The sequence below is a fragment of the Peromyscus maniculatus genome, chromosome 10 (assembly GCF_049852395.1).
Source record: "Peromyscus maniculatus bairdii isolate BWxNUB_F1_BW_parent chromosome 10, HU_Pman_BW_mat_3.1, whole genome shotgun sequence".
NCBI classification, from domain to species: Eukaryota; Metazoa; Chordata; class Mammalia; order Rodentia; family Cricetidae; genus Peromyscus; species Peromyscus maniculatus.
Genome location: NC_134861.1, coordinates 96,114,434 through 96,130,465, shown reverse-complemented (window position 1 = coordinate 96,130,465; position 16,032 = coordinate 96,114,434). Strand labels below are relative to the sequence as shown.

General features: G+C 41.1%; 1 protein-coding gene across 7 annotated transcripts in view; it reads right to left on the bottom strand.

Annotated features, from left to right (window-relative positions):
* Nucleotides 1–16,032, bottom strand: part of Ptpn13 (protein tyrosine phosphatase non-receptor type 13) — a 175,653-nt gene that overhangs the window by 109,264 nt on the left and 50,357 nt on the right. For all 7 annotated transcript variants that reach the window (XM_076546808.1, XM_076546807.1, XM_076546810.1 and 4 more), the window contains exons 3-6: nucleotides 15,770–15,948; nucleotides 6,647–6,712; nucleotides 4,052–4,237; nucleotides 1,352–1,439 (exon numbers count right to left, since the gene is read on the bottom strand). In XM_076546808.1, the coding sequence (XP_076402923.1) occupies nucleotides 1,352–1,439; nucleotides 4,052–4,237; nucleotides 6,647–6,712; nucleotides 15,770–15,948 (519 nt within the window). The remainder of the gene's footprint in view (nucleotides 1–1,351; nucleotides 1,440–4,051; nucleotides 4,238–6,646; nucleotides 6,713–15,769; nucleotides 15,949–16,032) is intronic.

The following is a 16,032-nucleotide window of genomic DNA, read 5'->3' as shown; positions in this document are numbered from 1 at the left end:
ATTTACTGTCTTCAAACAAAAGTTAAAGATACTTTTTCAGAAACAATAATAATCTTTACTTATAGCAAATAAAGCAGGAAAAGGGCCATTTAACCAACTAGAGCACCACAGAATCCTCACAGAAACACCTGCACTGCTCCTCTTGACTTCAGGAGAAATGGGATCCTGGTTTAAAGCACATACCTTTTGCTTAAGAGATTTCTGAACTCTGCAAACAGTCCAGATAATCAAGGATCTATACTTCAATTTTACAAGAAAGGTTTCTCACAAGGTTGTTCTGTTGTTTGTTTTTTAAACAAAATAGCCATATGCTGGTTGTCTGGTTAAATTAAAAATTAGAAATGCTAATTTTCTAACTTATTTTATTAGACTGCATACATTTGAACATGTTTTATTTGAATATACTTGTTATTTTTTTCTTTGAGCAAAATATTCTTGCTAATGTTTATGTTATCGTGCCTTTCAATAATTCTTGATGAGAAGTAAAAAGAAAATAACAAATATAATCTACAAAATCAAAATTTATTTTATAAAAAAGCCAAGCCTGATTCTTAGCACTTAAAAAAAAAAATCCCATTTTTGCTGAGTGGTGGTGGTGCATGCCTTTAACAGGCCAGCCTGGTCTATAGAGCGAATTCCAGGACAGCCAGGGCTACACAGAGAAACCTTGCCTTGAAAAAAAAAAGAAAGAAAGAAAAATAATTTTACAATCCTATTTTTATATCTACTTTTATCTCAAATATTTAGAATTTCCATGCATTAAAAGAAAGCCCATTACATAATCATTACAGATCCATAGCATGTTACCACCAAATAAGCAACCACTATTTATTTATTTAGCGAGCACCCTATAACCTATGGCAGTATTTGACAGGAGAAGGCTCCCCCGTACTGATGAAATCAATTCAGTGGTTACTACTGATGACCAGCATTGAGAGTGAAGTCAAGAGAGGACACGAGCACTCGGTAAGCGCAGTGCTGCTCTCTGGACTTTGTCTTCAGTGATGTCATGTTCATAGAGACATGCATGTGCTCACCTGGCCATGCTCTAACCTAACTCTAATATAAAATACCTTGATAACCTAAGTAAATGATGGTACTGATGGAAAACAAACCCTGGAAAGGACAGAGGTGTGCGTGGGAGTTCTGACAGCTAATGCTTTTTATAGAACTGTAATGTTTATTTAGTATTGTATCTGATGTTTTTCTCTGTTCCCTGGCTTCCACTCTGCATCCTTACATTCTCATGAGCCACAGTTACAACTGATTGGATTTCTAAGCCAGGAAGCACATTTTCACAGACAAGAGAGTAAGATCAAGGTCTAGAAAGTTCCTGTTAACACACACTTACCTGTGGGTAATCCTTTTCCTCTCAATCGGTCTCGAATAGCCTGGCTTCGGTCAGGCTTTTGTTCACTGCTACGGGAAAGCTGATCCGTCTGTACACAGGTAATCAAAAAGTCAAGTTTGATAAAATCATCTCCCCTTTTTGCCAGTGACTCTCCACAGAATAGCATACTAGCCAATCTTGAGGATTCAGCACCGAGTCAGGAGACTCCACAGCTGACTGTAACTGTTATGGCCTGGATAAGACTGACATGGACCAGGACGGGCCAGTCCATCGTCAGAAAGGGGCAACAGACAGTGTTCTGCATCTGGGGACTCGGACCTAAAATCAGCTCCTTTTGAAAGCAGTATCTTGAGGTATTCTTTTCTTCTCTTTCCAATAACTATTTTCATCTCTCAAATTAGACTTATACAATTTTTTTTTTTCAAGACAGGGTTTCTCTGTGTAGCTTTGCACCTTTCCTGGGACTCACTTGGTAGCCCAGGCTGGCCTCGAACTCACAGAGATCCGCCTGCCTCTGCCTCCCGAGTGCTGGGATTAAAGGCGTGCGCCACCACCGCCCGGCATAGACTTATACAATTTTAAAGCTATATTTATTTTATAGTATAAAACTTCCTCTGGTTACAGTTATACATTGAGAATACCAGTTTAAATTATCTCAGAAGTAATTTCCTAGATACTGTCTGCCAGAATTACAGTCTGCTAAGTTCTTAAACTGGATATGCTTGCAATAGTTTAAATTGATGTTCCATGGAATCCTCTTTGTAACAAAACGTTTCAGTGTCTGAAATTCCAATGATGGTAATCATTGATAGTTACATAAAATAAGCCCAAATTATGTCAAACTCTATGTTACATAGGATAAAAAATTAGAGAACACTGGTTTCTTTAGACAACCAAAACCAGGATACATATAGATTAAAACTGAAAACAGAATAGTGATGCTAAGTTAAATGTAGTCAAAGGCTTATGTCCACGCTTCTATCTATGCACACACATTTTAATATTTCTCCATTACAGAACTTCATGTGTAAATTAAAATTCGGTATCAGTAGCATAGCCACAGTTCAAAGCATTTTATTTCCTATTTAAAAGAAGATTGAGATGAAGTATTTCTGAAATGATGCTGTCCTTAATTGAATAACGAGTATCAGTTCAGATCATATCGCACTGTTGGTGATAGGAAAACAGTGAATATTATACACACTTGTGAATGTCTGCTTTGAGACAGCTATTAATAACAACTGCCAGTTAGTAAACAGTTATTGTATGCCAGGCATTCTGTAGTGCACTACAAATGTTATACCTGACCTTGATAAAAAAAACCTTGTGTGGTACACATCATTCTTACTTTCATAACTATTACAGAGGCTCTGAAATAGCAAAACCACAGTTAGAAGCACCTGAAGGTAGCTCAGTTACCTTCACAGCTGTCTTAGGTAACATGGACAGATGGTCTATAGTAATAGTCATAGTTAGTCAAAATTAAGGTGACTATATTGTAATACCAGAAGAACCCAGGCACTGGAGCTGGCCTGCTGTGACTCACAGCTGATAAATCTTAAGGAACTTGATCTTCCACAATAGCCACTGGAGGCAGTGATAGCTTTAGCTGAGGGAAGAGCAAAGCCATAGGGGCAGAGACACATAGATTCCGACTATGTCCCTCTTACGAATCACACCATGTTTTAGCAGCTTCAGTTTTGTTTTTCTTTTTAATGAACATATAGAAATAAAACAAACAAATTAAATAAAATGGGAACAGCCACAACAAGAGGATTCCATCCACCAGCCCCATTACCTATTTGCCTTCCCATCAAAGAATCTCTAAGGTTTAGTGGGAAGATAGTCCACATTTGGTTTAGGAGATCTGAGCCCATTTCTCACCAAATGGCAAAGTGTGTGGGGTATGCATATATTCCGTGTGCCAGGCAATATCCTGGTTAAGATGGAGGAATCAAACCTCCTAAGAATGAGGAATTAAGAGGAAGCCAGAGAGAATACCGTGAGAGGACAAATCTGGAGGCCACACAGAAGGGACAAGCACTGAAGGACCATGACATTGTAAGAGCGGGTAAGTATATATGCCGATCAGAATGCCAACACCAATGACAGCCCCCGACAGAGAGAACAGGACAGAACAGCTTAAGGGATGAACAGCAGAGGTGGGATTATTAGATGTGGATTTCATTCTTTAGTTCTTTACATCTCGGATGAGAGAAAAGGGAGGTATCCAAGTCTTAAGCAGCAACAGAATTATGGATTACCTCCCACGAGAGAACGTGGAGAAGGCTGAGAATTACACAGGGGATCCTGACAAATGAGGGCTATGAAAGAGGTCTAGAAATAGGAGGCACATCCAGTATTTCTGAAACTCATTTTGTAGGCCACTGCAAGGCGATTACAGCGATGTGCTAAGAGCTCCGCAGGAAAAGAGCAAAGCAGGAAAGCAGGGAAGGACGGGCGACTCCCAGCGGGAAAACGAAGTTCTTTTAAAAAACGGATGGCTTTTATAACATGTGAGGAACCACAATAGAAGTCTACATTTTAAAGAACTGTGTGGAGTAAACAATGAACATTGAAACAATAAACTCCACTTTTTCCCTTAATTTTGAAAAACTGCTACTGTACATTTAAAGAAAACTTGTGACATTACTGAATTTCAAAATATAACTCTGTTTTCAAGTTAGAACTGTAGCTTACCCCAGAAATGTTTCCCAGAACCAGCTTTACCAGCTGCTTCACGTAGGAAAACGAAGGTGCACAGTTGCTATTCCTAACATGGGCGCTGCAGGCATCCAGGACGGTCCGCACCGACACCCGAGCATAGATCACATCCTCACACATGCCGAGGAGAATGCTGTTGAGATGGTCTCCCAGCTTGATGGGCTAAAATGAAAGGAAAAGCCACATTAGTAAGTGTAGGTAAATCTACCACAAGAAAAGCCTTTCTAGGAGCCTCAGGACCACAGCCAATGTTGGAGGAAATGGATTCTTTTCTATTGGCAATTATGTCTTACCTATTATTTGACTTGAAAACCTTAATAGGAAGAAGTTAACAGGTCTTCCTAGATTTAAAATGTGATTTTTTTAAAAAAAGCTGTTGATTTTGTAATAAAGAAATGGGGCCGGGCGGTGGTGGCGCACGCCTTTAATCCCAGCACTCGGGAGGCAGAGCCAGGCGGATCTCTGTGAGTTCGAGGCCAGCCTGGGCTACCAAGTGAGCTCCAGGAAAGGCGCAAAGCTACACAGAGAAACCCTGTCTCGAAAAACAACAACAAAAAAAAAAAAAAGAAAGAAAGAAATGGTTGGTTTTTGTTTTTGTTTTTCTGACAGGGTCTTACTGCCCAGCCCTGACTGACCTGGAACTCTATAGACCAGGCTGGTCACAGAGACTCCTGCCTCACCTCCCATGTGCTGGGCTTAAAGGTATGTGCCATCGTGTCTGGCAGAATTGGAATTCTTTCACTACTTAAATAATTTGAGAAATAGGGACAGTAGTTCAATATTCAGTATCCAATAAGATATATATTCTCTATATAATTTGATATTTGTATAAGGTAGAAGATTCCAGATATTGAAATGATTCAAGATCAGCTAAATGAAATGGGATCCCTATTAATCTGATGAAATAAATCAGAATGTAAAATTATTTTTGTTAATTTTTAAGTTATTACATCCAAATGGCCAATAAGCATATAAAAAGATAATTAACATCATTATTCATCAAGAAATAAAAAAAACTACAAGAAAGCATTGCTGGGCTGGGAGCAGCTCACTGTAAATACCTGCTGGCATGTGTGAGGTCTAGGTTCAATCCCCAGTACCCCCCAAAACGTATTTAACGAACTAAAAGTCTAATAATAGTACATACTGGCCACATATACACACTGCTATCCCTGTCTAAGCTCTAACAAAGGTAACACTGACATCTCCTCCACTGATGCATTACTTTATGTCACAAGCTTCGATGTGATTTCCTTTAAAAAGATTTCCTTTAAAAACCTATTCTAACCCTGGGATATAATCGGAAGATCCAGCTTTGTTCTTCCGTTTCCACTAATAGAGCCTTCATTACGTAATGTTGTATTTATCTATTTAGCTGTCTGTATCTTCTAGTAGATTCTACAGGTATGGCCAATAGCAGGTCTAAAATCTAGTGTTTCGTCTCATACAAAATAGATATTAAATATTTTTAAGTTAATATTAAACATTTCTAAAATGGTAATGATTTATGAACATAAAGTATGACTTTACATTATTTTGTATCATTGATATAGTTATCAGAAAAGAATACAAAGCAATAATATTAGACTACTACATTTTATATGATAGTTATGTTGCATGAAAAATAACATCAATACCTCCATTAACAACTGACTTCCTCATATATATTCACAGAATTGAAACTAAGGAGAGAAAGAAAATATACAAAAATTTCCAAGAGGTAAATTAAATTGAGCTAAGTTGAATAATATCATTCATCTCATGAATTTTAAGATGTATGAATTTTGGACTAAAAGCTTGAGGTGTTTAATTCTTTTAATATTCAATAAAAAATCTGCTTTTGTATTTCTAAATGACTAAAATAAACTCAATTTTTTTCTCCTCTTTGTCCTCCTCTTCTTCCTTTTACTGTGTGTGTGTGTGTGTGTGTGTGTGTGCTCTGATAGGTATGTGTGTAGATATACACATGCGTACACTGGGTGTCCTCCACTATCCATTTCCACACTGTTATTTGAGGCAGGTTCTCTCACTGAAATTGGAGCCACCCATTAGTCACATAGCTGACCAGTGAGCGCTGGGAACCTGCCTATCCCCATCCGCCAGGCACTAGTGCTCCAAACACGCTTGATCATACCCTGTGTGACAGACATCTGAACACAGGTTGTCATGCTTGTAGGGCAAGCAATTTACCGTCTGAGCCTTCTCCCATCCCTAAATGAAATACTAAATGTAACAACTTAGCTTTGATGAAAAGAGATTTCAGGAATAAGAACTATTTTAAGACAGAAATACTCAAACTAGCCCAATGATCTGAATCCAAGATCTGAGAATTAACCTGGGGTGTGTTTCTGCTACTCCAGGAGCTGTGAAATGGGGTTCCCAGTGTTGTTCACAGGTTGTCCAGTCTCACTCTGACTGCATACATGTGACCAATTTGTGAACAACACACAGGATAAGATGCCAGGGTGCCTGGCAGCATGCTGTAGAACACACATAATCACACCAAGGGCTCTGTAAAAGGTGGAAATAGGTGTCAATATGGAAACATCACAAATGTGAAGCTTCACTTACCTGGCTTTGAGGTACTTCGTGATCGGCCCCCCAGTACAACGTCATTCCAAGAGAATAAATATGGAGCTAGGAATAGAATTTATAAAAAATCACTTTATGGTAAAATAAAAAATTTAACAAGTAGTATACTTTCTTTGCTCCAAAGGAAGTATAATGTATAATTTGAGAAAAATCATTTTATATCTTACATAAAAGCATAAGAGAGTATAGAATAAATAAAAATTAGAGAGGTGCTGATTAGAATAGACACATAATCCCTACTACCAACTCAGTCAACTTTCAAAGAATAATCATGTGTTAGCTTTTACTTAGTTTCTTCATGCAAACTTAAGGCAATGTGAATATATATTCTTAATCCTTTTACCTAACATTTAAAATGTACTCGATGCCTTGCTCCTCCCCCCTTCCCCCCGCCCCTCCGCTACCCCCACCTGAGACAGGGTTTCTCTGTGTAACAGTCCCGGTTGTCCTGCAACTTAGTCTGTAGACCAGGCTGGCTTTGGACTCAGAGATCCACTTGCCTTTGCCTCCCTAGTGCTGGGATTAAAGATGTGCACCACCTTGCCCGGCAACCTTTCACTTTTAATAAATTTACCAACAGATATGTGTCTGTGCTAACTGTTGGAGACCTTATCCCTTTTGTGGGAGCCCACAGAGGCTTCCTAGTGAGAACATACTCAGGCTTAGAGAATCTGAGCTTGCTTTACCTAGCAGGGCTGCACAAGGAGATGATTTGGTCACAGGTGTCTAGAAGGATCTACACTTGGCTGTATGGTATGCTTTGATGTTGTAAGGGGGAGGTCTTTGGCCTCTCCCCTTGGCATGTTATAAAAAGCCCTTTTCAATAAAGGACGAGACTGGTAGGTACTGACTCAGGCCCTCCCAAAGCTATCCTATTTTTCTATCTTTCTTCTCATTGTCTAGGTCTCTCTTTCTATCTATCATTTCTTAATTCTTCTATCCTCCACCTAAGAACCCTTCAAAAGGTGGGAGCCAGACTCCAACAGGTGGCATCCTGAAGTGAGACATAGGTGTGGAGGATAAAGGGAAGGAACAGCATGGAGAAGGGGACATGCTGGGTAATGAATTAAAGGAGGCAGTGATATTCTGTTCTTCAGGAGTAAAACTGTAAACTCAGAGTAGTTAAAGTTAGGCTGGAGCAAGTATCTCTCTCTGTCTCTGTCTCTCTATTAAACTAAATCAAGGTAAGTCATAAAAGTATTCTGAAGTTTAGTTTGAGAAACGTAGGCTTAGGTATATCAGGGTAGAATAGGCTTTAGTATAGGGATATTGTGAAGTCCTAGGCATAATAGTAACTTTGAGCAGAGTAGGTTTCCCAAGTGGGACTTGGGACACACAAAGCAGCATCCAGGACTGAGCAGCCACTGTGGACGTGGTGGTCTGAGAGAGTGGCTCCACAAGTCCCCACCACAAGCACAAGCAGCAGTGGGAGCAGTGGCTGACCAAGCATCAGCAGCTGAGACCTGCGGGAGAGAGAGCCAGTGCCCGCAGTGAAGGTCTGCATACTTTCTGCAGTGAAAAAGACACAGCGAGGAGGAGCATTGCGGCAAGTGCAGAGCAGAGACTTCAGACCCCAGCAACCAGAGCAGGTCTGTCACCAGTGAGGGATGCCTGGGAGAGAGCAGGCAGAGAGCTGAGTGGGCACCTGGAGGGCTAGCACATAGGGCACCATGGCAGCTGCACAAGACACAAAGCTTCCAGAGAGGAATGCCTGCAGTGAGCACACCAGGAGGGCCAGAGAGCAGGAGACTGTGTGTGTGTGTGTGTGTGTGTGTGTGTGTGTGTGTGTGTGTGTGTGTGTGTGTGTGTGTATGTGTGTGTGTGTGTCTGTGTGTGTGTGTGTCTGTCTGTCTGTCTGTGTGTGTCTGGGAATACGGAAATAGGCCTGACTACTTTGAGCAGTGGTGAGCAGGGGTCCCTGCAGAGTAGCATCCCCCGAGGGTGAGACCATGGTGGAGGTAGTGCTGCAGATCCAGGGAAGACGGCTAGCTGACAGAGTGCCTGGGTGTGATGTGCCTAGGAGTGGAGAGTGCAGCAGAAGTCTTGAAATCCTCCCTGTAAAGGCAAGGGCAGGGTCTGTGTCCCCTGCAGTGGCTGCAGAGCAGGAGCAGAAACTGCTGAGTGAGGCAAAGCTGCACTCCAGGCTGAACAGCTGGAGCTCCCAGCAGCAGTGAGGTGGAGCTGTGCCCTGCCCTGAGGTTGGTGTTCCAACCTTGCAAGCAGGGAAGCCCACGGAGGCTTCCAGCACCCAGGGTGCTGAGTGCAGGACCACTTGCAGAGCAGGTAATGGGACCCTTGGAAGCCACAGCTTGTAGCAGGTGGGAGGCACTGGAAGGCACCTGGAGCTCCTGTGGTGTGAGGTCATTGAGAACCCTCAGACCTCAGGACTGGGATTGTAAACAGCTGAAAGGAGCCAGCAGCCAAAGGTGCTGTTTCTGTTTGCTGGCTGTAAGGTTTCTTTTGAGAGGACTCTGCCCAGGCCAGCTAACAGTTTTCACCTTAGAGCAGACTGCCTAGAAAGGCTACAGACTGCTGTGAAGCACAGCTGTAGCGGAGAGGAAAAGTTTCAGAGAAGCTGGTTTGAACTGAACTGCTGCAAGCAAGGGGAACTGCAAAAGGTTGTGGTTGTGGGACTCCTCATATTTGGAGCTGTTTGCTTCAGAGTCATTACAGCTTGGGACTGCTATACAGGAACTTCAGGGCAGCTGACGAGCCAGGCCCTGATTTCGTGCACTAAAAGGAACTTTTAGACTAGTACCAGAACTGTCTTTTTGAACTTTTCAGACTTAAGATGGACAGGAATGGTACAACTGCAATGGGACAGTTTTGAATTCACTTATGCATATAGATTTCATTAACTGTAATGACTTATGAATTGCTTTGTGTATGCATATATGCTTTGTATGCATATATTAGCTGTGGTGACTTATGATCTGTTTTGTGTAGAAATGGAGAAGTTTGGGGTTTTTTTTCTACTCTGCCTCAAGATGAAACTTAAAAAATTATAAAGAAAGGGTGAGTTAACATTCCTCAGTCTCTTTAATTTTGAAAAAAAATATTTTCTTGTCCTTTGAGTGGATTAATGTTAACTTGTGTTAATGTACCTTATGTTTTGTTAGCAAGAAATGCAAATAGTTCTATTAAGAGATTGCTTTAAAGTGTAAGGAGTTTTATTAAGAGATTGCTTTTGGATATTTGCTAAAGTTTGTAAAGTGTAAATAGTTCTATTGAGAGTTTGCTTTTGGGATGTAAGTTTGTAAGAAATGCAATTGTGTACAGTAATATTCACGATAGAATTATGATGTTAACCTGTTAATGGTGATCCTAAGGAGTTTTTAGGTTTGATGTGGTTGCATCAGGAGTTTACTGATTTATTTGATGCAGTTATTTCATAAGTTTATTGATTTTAAAACAGGGCTTGGTGCAGCTGAAACTACTACAGACATCTTAGACCAATTCAAAAAGGCCATCTATCTTGGTTATCCTCTACTCCTTTACTGGAAGTTTGGAAGCCAAAGGGAACAGGAGTACTGCTGTGGTAATCCCAGCTACTTGCAAGCTCTGAGTGGAAAGCTGATTCAGAGCTGCATGGAGTTAAGCTCTGTACCCTCATTTGAGATTTAAATTATTAAGAGGCTAGTGGGTATTAATCCAGGCCCTCCGGAAGCTATCCTGTGTTTCTGTCTTTCTTTTCTCTGTCTAGGTCTCTATTTCTATCATTTAATTCTTTTCTCCTCCACCTAAGAACCCTTCAAAAGGTAAGAGCAGGTTCCCACAACCTTTTTCAGTGCTACACAGAGTTTCACTGTCGATTGCAGTACTATTTACTAAAGTTTTTCCAAACTTTATTCTACATGTTTCAGGAATCATCATTTTAAATGCAGCTATTTCTCTTGAATTGATTCTGAAATTATTTGAAAGCTATACTGAATACAGCCCTCCACATGTATGTACTAGTAAGGGATCCTAAGAAAAGCACGCCTGCACATTCTGCTGCTGCTGCTGCTCCTGCTGTCACCAGACTCGATGGCAATGGTTCTCAACCTTCCTAATGCTGTGACCCTTAACACATGTGGTGACTCCCAACCAGATTATTTTTGTTGCTACTTTATAACTGTAATTTCAAAACTGTTATGAATTATCGAGTATCTGATATGCAGGAGATCTGATGAGACCCCCAAAGGGGTCAAGACCCACAGGTTGAGAACCGCTGTTCTAGTTCCTTCAGCCTTCCAACATATACTGTATACCATTGACTGTCTGGGAAATTTCCAGGCTTTAATCCCAGGCTGAGGTTGCTGAGGTCCTCTGCATTTCCAGTGAGCAGATACCCCTTGCTGGATTCCCAGCCTCTACTGTGTGTAGACCAATCTAATAAGCAAGCCCCCGTTTCTGAAAAACACACATCGTATGGGTTCTGTTCTCCAGAGAGCCCTGCCTAACATCATGTGGTGGTTTTAGTATCTAGATTTTGGGGGGATGGGGCCTGGGGGGGTCTTACTTCAGCTTTTTCTTATTTTATTGCCTGTATTTTAGTTGGTTCCTGTTCTCTAAACTTGGTTTTTAAATCATGTAAGCTGTCTCCAGGTCTTTTTAGAAAATGGTGGGAAAAAAATCTTTGTACAAATAAAATGTTGACACTATTCTTAAAAATGTCACAGCACTTTAATCCATTTCTTATATTGCCACCTAAATTTGTTCCTAGTTTATAGATTAGAAAAACTGTTCCATTTTCAAATATTTTCAGTACTTCCTTTTTTTTTTTTTTTTCTAAATTCTTCCTACTGACTTTTACATTTGCCCTGACATACCTCCACCTCAGTTCTACAGTCAGATTCTAGGTTTCCTTTCTGCTGGACCATGTCCACTGGAACTAATATTTCAGCACCTGGCCCTGCCTTTTTTTTTTTTTTTTGTTCTCTTTTCCATTTGTGTGTGTGTGTGTGTGTGTGTGTGTGTGAGAGAGAGAGAGAGAGAGAGAGAGAGAGAGAGAGAGAGAGAGAGAGAGAGAGAGAGAAAGAGAGAGAGAGAGAGAGAGAGAGACAGAGAGAGACAGAGAGACAGAGAGAGACCAAACTTTCCTTAAGCACTATTCATTTTATCAAGTATGTTTTATCTTTGTCAATAAAAATGACCACTAGTGATAAGCCAGAAATGATTTTTTTTACATGTAAATTCTTTTACACAGGAGGACATATTCTCTCGTAGATGACACAGGTCATTTCATCTGTATCTCAAGTGAAGCAGTTAGTTAGTACTTCCTTGTGCTGTTGAAAGCCTGTCTTACACGTCTCAGCAACTAGCAGAAAGTATTTATTGAATGTCTGCTGAGTTCAATGTAGTGAGGATGAGCTTCAAGACAACAGCATGCAGTCTATCACATCACATCTCTTAAACCTCATTTTAAGAGGCTGTGCACAAGGATCTTTGCAAAGGCTTCACACAAAACAAAATATTTTTTCACAGATTTGGTATAAAAGGTTAATTGTAAACTCACTGTTTTGATTTGTGATTCTTTTAGATGTGTTAGTGCTTTAAGATTACTATAGTCACTTTTTTGGGGGGGAGGGTGTCGAGACAGGGTTTCTCTGGGTATCCCTGGCTGTCCTGGAACTCACTCTATACCAGGACTGACCTTGAACTCACAGAGATCCGCCTGCTTCTGCCTCCCAATGCTGGGGTTAATTAAAGGCATGTGCTACCACTGGCCCATCTATACTTTTTAATATATAAAAATGTCAAATGACTTGTCTTCCTTTTCATAATTTTTAACTTTTTTTTAATTTTTGAGGTTTTAATATCATTCCAACCCTTCTTCCTTCCCTTTTTTCCTTCCAAAGTCTCTCATATGCTCCTCCCTGATTTCCTTCGAATTCATAGGCTCTTTTGCACAAATTATTATTACATATATATTCCTAAATACAACTGCTCAGTCTATATAATGTTACTTGTATGTATGTTTTCAGGGCTGATCAGTTGGCACTGGACAGTTTACTAATGTGCTCTTCGCTGGGGAAGGACACCTCTCTCCTGCTTCCAGCTTCCCTTGGTTGCCCACAGTTCTTTGTGTACAGTTGAGGCCTACTCCACCCACTTTGGCATGTCCACTGGTACCGTCCTTGTTCAGCTCATGTTTAGGCAGTGATGCTGGTGAGATTTTATGGGTGTAGCTTCTGACATTACTAGGAGACGGTTTTACAGCAAACTCCCTGACCCAATGGTTCTTACGGTCTTCTCTGCCCTTCTTCAACAGTGTTCCCAGAGCCTTGGTGCAGCAACGTTTTACAGATGTGTCCATTACTGCATAATTCTTAAAACTAGGTTAGAAGACCGTACGCTGATCACACATGTGCAGTGTAACATTTAACTGCACATGCAAACTTGCCTGGGCAACAGTGCCCAGATATTCCACCAAGCACTGTTGGTGTTTCTGTGAAGTTGTGTTCGATGAGCCTAGTACCTCAGTAAACAGAATGGAACAGACTGCTCTCCGTGACGGGAGTGGGCCTCTTCCAGCCAGCTGAAGGCCTCAATAAGAAAAAATTACTTACTCCCTTGAGTTAAAAAGCCTTCTGTCTGAGTAAAAGAAAAACATTCAGGCTGGCCGGAAACTCACCAGGTAGCCTAAGTTGGCCTCAAACTTAGAGCAGTTCTCCTGCCTCAGTCTCCTGAAGGCTAGGACTACAGGTGACAATTTTCTCTAGCAGCAAATTCCCAGGGAATGGTGATGTTGCTAGTGATGTGTGTGTCACAGGTGAGAAATCACTGGTACAGAACACAGGGGACACAGTATCAAATTGGACAAACAGGACTCTCTTTACAATAAATCTTCACTAAGAAAACAAGGCAAAAACTAAGCATATGAGGACACGAAGCGGATGCTGTGTAAGGAGCGGCTTCGGGTCCACTTTAAAGTCAACTGGGTAGTGAGGGTTGAACTGGGAGCAGAGGCGGCCTGCGAGTGGGAAGACAACACACAAAGGTGGACCAAGGTATGACATAAATCTGGTGGCTAAAAGTGTCCACTCTGAGACAGACTGCCCAGAGACAAGGTGGACGCAGGAAACCCCGAAGGTCAGATGACGGTCTACACAGTTCATACAAGGAAAAATGGAGAAGCCAATAGACTTAAGCAGGCAAGGGACAAGATTGTACATGTTTTCAAAACTTCGCTGATTGGAGGTTAAAGGGATAGACTGGCCAGGAGCAAGGCTGAAGACGGGGGACATTAAAGTGTGATGACTGAACTGAAGCAGACACAGTGAAAACCAACAGTATAGACAGACACAAAACACTAAATCAATTACACACAGGATTCTGAAAAAGCCTGAGGTGAATGAAAATTTTCCAACGAAAACACTTTTCCTTTTTCTTGTAATTGAAGAAATGGTCCACTCATTTGTAGGAAGCATGTAAGGAAGAGAAGGTCTCAGAAGCCTGTTCTCACGGAACACAGTTTCTTAAGACCTACAGCTCAAGTGTCGCTTGTGCTTCAGAGCTGCTGCCTCTTGTCTCGGACGTGTGACTTCCACAGACTTCTTCAATAATTCCTGGGGCATCAAAGACCAACTTCCGCTTGGAATCCCTATCAAGTTGCAATCTCTTTTCTTATTTTCTTCAGAAAAAGAATTGATGAGCCAGCCAGGCGGTGGTGGCACACACCTATCACCCCAGTAATTGGGAGGCAGAGGCAGGAGGATCTCTGTGAGTTTGGGGCCAGCCTGGTCTACAGAGTGAGTTCCTGGGCTACACAGAGAAATGTGGACTCAAGGCGGGGAAAAAGCCTCCATTCTTGATTCTCCAACTGAAAATGCCCCCTTCCCCATTTTTCAAGGATCAGTAGGAAGGTTAGTGCATAATTCTGTTCCATCACTCATGTATATCAAAATTGCATATTTTTAAAGTTTTATCATCAGAAAATTATTAGGTTATTTTTACACTTGTGGGGAATGATGTATAAGAAAGGATGCTCAAAGCCAATTTCGAATCTCCAGCATCTCAGATCTAAATTATTGAGTCAGCTATATGATACAATGTATTCCTCTCTCCATTTTTTCAGTTTATCAATGAAATTAGAAACTCTGCTTTCATGAGTCTGTGAGCTCTGCCTATACTGTGCCCCTCACCCACTTCTTTATAAGGCCAATGTATTATGCTTCTTTTAGCTCTTTTTCTCCAGATGATGAATTTCTCTGATAGATTCTCATAGGACGTTGTAGTTCTCAAAATTATCAACGCCTCTCAAGTTTATCCTATAAGATTCAAAATCCCATTGTTTCACAAGCCTACAGATATCACAGACTCCCACTACCGCAGACTGATCCTCAGCTGGGGGAAGAGTGCACTCATGCTGACCTATGGGCCTCAGATGCAAACGCTCCAGCCTCCGTGTTCTCATTTGCCATTAACTACAATGACAACTTCTTTTCTCTTGTCAACCATTCCTATAACCTTGGATGACAGACCCTTTTCATCCATTTTCATTTGTATAAACTAGGTTTCTTCTTCATAGCAAAGGCTACACAGTCTTTAAGAATAAAAATTAACTGCTTCTATTATAGACTCACAAACACACTCCTCCCCTACACAAGTATCTGTTTCATCCTGCCATCTAATATCCATATTACTCAGGGTCCACTTTGTAGGTATTATGTATCTTTCCCCCAAGCACTGTTTTATAGATAGCAGACATTAAAAACTACTTGTAAATAAGAATTGATAATAATTGCCGGGCGTTGGTGGCGCACGCCTTTAATCCCAGCACTCGGGAGGCAGAGCCAGGCGGATCGCTGTGAGTTCGAGACCAGCCTGGGCTACCAAGTGAGCTCCAGGAAAGGCGCAAAGCTACACAGAGAAACCCTGTCTCGGAAAAAAAAAAAAAAAAAAAAAAAAAAAAAAAAAAGAATTGATAATAATTAACATTTTAAAATATTTTTCCCAGGTCAGTATGTTTTCCTGAATTATATATATCTTAGAGCATATGATTTTTTTAACTTGAGAGGATTTTCCCATGGATTGAATAGGGTAGCCCATTGTTTGGACCTGCCCCACTTCTATCAAAATAAACAACAACAACAACAACAAAGAAGACTTAATATTCACCTTCTCAACATCTGAGAGGGAGGTCAGTGAATGGTTCTGAAGCACTTCCGGAGCAGTGAACGCACGGAGGTCCTGGCTGGAGATGTTTTCATCTGTGAAGGACACACTGCCAGACGGCATCAGGAGCAGCGACCATGGAGAGATGATGAAGCCCAGGGCAGCAGGGTCAGCAATGCTCACTGGTTTGGAAAGCACCAAGTAAAAAGAGAAGAAATGATAATCGTTTAAAATTAGATTGGAAGACTCTACAGCCACCTCAATAA